The following is a 4522-nucleotide window of genomic DNA, read 5'->3' on the forward strand; positions in this document are numbered from 1 at the left end:
TGTACCAAATTGTAAGAATGGCATATCTAACTACTTTCACACAAGACCATCAGCAGCAACTCCTCTCATCAAGGGTAAATAGGTCAGAAAAGAGACCAAGTTAACATGTTATTATAAGTGGTAAAACATTGACATACGTGATCGATGAATCATGGAAGGAGATATGAAGATGAGCATGTTAAGCATTGTACTTCCAAGTTATTCCTTATTAGGCATTATGCTTTATGCAATATTGGTAACCTAAAAAATGCACAATTATAAAATATCAAGATGACATGGATTTAACCTAGGAAAGTTTACAGAATAACAATGGGTAATGAAAATGAAAAACTTATAATACTTGCCATTCCCCAATGATTCTTGAAAAACACACACACAAATTCAAGAAACACAGAATGATAATGTCTCTTTACAGACTTTACTTCCTACTTCTTAAAGATAATGGTCTCCTTCGCATACTCCCACCACCACTTGGCAAATCTCTCTGGTTATCTCCCTCATCAAGCATCTTGACTTGTGTTTGAGCAATGTTCAAAGCCTCATCATCACTAAAACTTTCTATCTCCGTAGAACCCTTACCCTTCAATTCTCCTTCCTCAACTTCATTATCATCATCGCTATCATCCTCCAAAGAACTGTTACTAATGGTCGCCACACTTTCTTTCCTTCTTCCACTTTTAAAAGACAAGCTCCCGGATTTCTTATCAGAGAGTGGAATTAGGGATTTTGATTCTTGGGTTGTCGTATCTTTTCCTAAACTGTAAGTCGTGGAAAGCTTCCTCTCTATGTCTTCTCTTTCTCTCACCAAATCCCCGAGTTGTTCAATCTCTTCATTCGATGCTGCTTTTTTCTGAAGCTCGGTTATTGTCCTATCAAACACTTTCTTTTGAATCCGAAGCGATTTCTGTGAAATATACAACAAATTGTTGGATAACTCAAGGGTTACAAAATGGAAAGAGATGTGTATAAATAATACTATAATCCAGCTTACTCTTTTTTCAAGGAACTTGGCAAGATCTTGGTTTTTAACCTTCTTTTTCATCCAAAATATGCAACAAAATTGTACCAGGCCTACCAGTACTATCATTAGGATTGTTTCAAAGAAGAGAAATAATATAATTGCTTTCTCATTGCCTGTGTAGAGTGTAACATGCTTGGTTTCCATCATTGAACATCTTAATGCATGCTTCTCATCTGTTGAAAATTGAATTATAAAGTTTATATATAAAACAGGATTCGATCTGATTATAATAAAAGTTATTAGATCATTACGTGTGCTAAAGCATGGAAATGGGTTCCCAGTATCTGCATCAAATAGAAACATCAACTTGTAAATCTCAATCGTACTAATTCGACATGACGAGCTCATTGACAACATTTAAAATAAAAAAAAAAAAAAAAAAACTTACCTGAAACAGAAAGAAAAGCAAGAAGTACACTTTCATCAAGAAGAAAATGCCTCAGATCACTCTCGTAGAATAAGTATGACACTGAACCTATTTCGATTAAATTAAAAAAGTCAAAATTATGTAACTTTCAATGGTAAGTTGATGCATATGACATAGGAAACCAGATCACCAGGATAGCTTGCATTCCAATACACAGATCCTGTTGTAGGAACAAGCAACTTGAAATCGGCATTCAATGGCGTCCCTGCTGAAACATAAGTGTATTCACCAATGATTTGGCTAATCTTTCCCTCGAATTTTCTCTGAGATATGTAAACCGCATATCCAGAGCAATCAAGAACCGGATTAACTACCATCACTGTATCATTGACATATATTCTTTGCATCCATATAACAGTTTTCTCTGGGAATTTCTTAAGAATCCCAGATGGTGAAATTGAATACAGAAACCCATCCAATGAACCAATAGATATCCAACCATTGATATCAACAACTGGATCAGGGTCTTGTGTGCTTAATGGCCCTATATTTTGCGTCCATACAAGAGTTCCAGTTCCAGCATCTAAACCAAGAACAATGGCTCTATCTGCTACAGTGACATACACTTTCCCATTGTTTCCAGCTGTAACTGTTAAATTCTTCCCAAATGAGCTAAGATTCTGAATCCACTTAAAATGAGGACTACGAATTGACACTGCATACAATTCCCCTTGATTATTCCACACCTGTAATTGTAAAAACATCAGAATTTAAGAATTCAAGAGATAAAAAGGAAAGAAGGAGAAGTTGGAAACTTGGCATACATAAATGTTAGCATCACAATGATCGATGACAGGGGCTGAATCAAAAAAGCAGTCTGTGAAGTTTTTCCAACAACCTTGGCGATACTTTGATTGAGTAATTATAGGTCCAGTACTCCACCTTAGTTTCCCATCGTAACTGTAAGCAAACAGTCCCGTTCTTTTTATAGTCACAAGTACACAAAAACTGGTTATGCTTACTGAGAGCCCAATAATCTCATTCATCCCTTCTACACCTGTTTCTGGACCCAAAAACACTTGTGTAGCATTTTTAGAAATTTGGGTGTTGTTAGTATTGACTCTTAGAACTCTGTTCCCTGCAACCAAATACACCTGCCAGTAGAAAAACAGTCATAAACCAGTTTTTATTTGAGGTCCTATAAATCAAGAGTTTGATAAATGCATACTATCTTTCTTGAAGCTCCAAGAACTGGCGTTATACCAAGATTGCATGTGTGATTGAGAGGTATCATCCTGGAAATGGAGCCGGTCTTATGGAAAATCATCAAGTTCTTTTCCAGACATGTGTAAATCTTCTGATCATCACCAATCAAAGGGTTTGATAGCTTGAGTGATTTAGGTGGTCGCTCTTTATCTAAAACACATCATATAATTAAACAAATAGAAAAAGCATGTATCTGCAAATGTAAATTTCGTGAGTACTTTATCAATGCTGTAATCTACATATTATTCTGATCAATGCTGATATGAAGCTCTTCGAATTATACACGAAAGCACAAGTTTACCACATCAAAGAACAGCCAATAGTCAGCCCAAATTTCAATTTAGAATCTAGATATGATCATAAAATGCTAACTTCTTTCTTAACAGAGATCGAAACATCAAGAAAAGCAGAAGACACTAAGAATTAATGTAAGATTACTTTGATACTGGAAACAAACCTGATATAAAGTGTTGATACGACGGGAGATTAAGAAAACCAGACTCCGAGGCAGCAGAAACTAATCGGAACATGAACAGTATAAGAATACTGAAAAATTCAAGAGTAAGAGACATGGTTGAGTAAAAAATCGAAAAGGTTCAAGGGTTTTCGTAGGAGAGTGAAGGTAATTCATACTCGAGGATTTCAAATGTAGTAACCGTTATTAAACCGTCGCCGGAACAGTGTTCCTGCCGATCCACCTGGAGGAGTGGACTGTCAACTGTGGAGACTAATTCGTCTCGTGGTTAAAAAAAACACCGCAATGTCTCGAAATGAGGCCCAATACGTAAACTGTATTGACCAGTGTGGTCCACTACGTAAAAAAAAACCATTGATTATTCTTATATAAAAAGGGAAAATGCAAAAAAAAAAAAAAAAAAAAAAAAAGACTAAATATCTCGAAAATCCATTTTCTTATATCAATTAAGTAATTTTCATTTTTATGATTTTGACAAAATATCATGATTCCGTTTTATAACCAGTAACCATATACTAAGTAAGATAACTTATAATGGTATGACTTTACTCGATCAAATATACGATCACATGAAACTTTTTGGTTATTAAATCTTTTTCACACTAAACCCCGTTGTTATTACTCGAATTGGGTTGAATCCTCTGATGTCCTTTAACCTAAATAACCTATGCCAAAAATCAATATAAAAAAATATGACTGCAACCAAAACTGTTCAGCTCTATTTACTTTCTTTTTCTATTTCTTTTGAAGTTGATGAATTTTTGTTAGTAAATAATACTTATGAATGCTGATGGGAGGCGGTCATAGAACAAAAACCATCAAACAAACACATCATATTACCGGTTAGTGACCTTGAACTTGAACTTTTGGTAAAACTGAAAAGTTACAAGTTCATGAGAAGTTTAAATGAAACAAAAAAAGAGCAAGAAAAAGACAAATTTAAACAAATCTCATAAGTTTGTTTTAAGATTTAGATAAAAATTAAGCATAAGGCCCAAATAGCCACTATTTTTGAGCCCTTCCTGCAAAATGGGACATATGGCTGTGAAATAAGCGGGCTGGATTAGTCGAAAACTGGGGTTTGAGACGATGATAATATCCTTATATAGGTTGTATAAGGGCTTTGGCGCCTTATTCATGACAAATTAGAGAAAATCTAATCTTTATTATTCTTTTAAATTAAATGCTTCCAACTTATAACCAATTATAAGTGGTCAACTGATACTAGATAATAACCATAATGTTCACTTCTTTCCGTTTTGTATGATCAATAGAAAAGCTGGGAGCGATGTCAATTATTATGCTAATGCTTGTGCGTAGTTTTTTTAGCAACTAAGTAGTTTTAGGATCGAAATCAAAGACCCAACTCTCTCTATATACATAGATCTCAATG

At 34.7% G+C, this 4522-nt stretch overlaps 1 protein-coding gene across 3 annotated transcripts; it reads right to left on the reverse strand.

Annotated features, from left to right (window-relative positions):
- Positions 1 to 312: 312 nt before the first annotated feature.
- GEX3 (gamete-expressed 3) lies at positions 313 to 3398 on the reverse strand. Of its 3 annotated transcripts, none has more exons than XM_079079549.1 (9): positions 3288 to 3398; positions 3112 to 3171; positions 2617 to 2804; positions 2213 to 2542; positions 1579 to 2134; positions 1410 to 1496; positions 1273 to 1305; positions 992 to 1194; positions 313 to 904 (listed from the first exon to the last, which is right to left on the reverse strand). In XM_079079549.1, exons 3-9 carry the CDS (start codon positions 2713 to 2715, stop codon positions 419 to 421), a joined length of 1794 nt encoding a protein of 597 aa, XP_078935675.1. In that variant the 5' UTR covers positions 2716 to 2804; positions 3112 to 3171; positions 3288 to 3398; the 3' UTR covers positions 313 to 418. The 3 variants fall into 3 exon arrangements, with proteins under 3 accessions (XP_078935675.1, XP_078935674.1, XP_078935673.1); XM_079079548.1 differs by having other exon boundaries at positions 3112 to 3200; XM_079079547.1 differs by having other exon boundaries at positions 3112 to 3398.
- Positions 3399 to 4522: the final 1124 nt, after the last annotated feature.

This window comes from Lactuca virosa, chromosome 2 (assembly GCF_052849685.1).
Source record: "Lactuca virosa cultivar CGN04683 chromosome 2, Lactuca_virosa_CGN04683_v6, whole genome shotgun sequence".
NCBI lineage: Eukaryota > Viridiplantae > Streptophyta > Magnoliopsida > Asterales > Asteraceae > Lactuca > Lactuca virosa.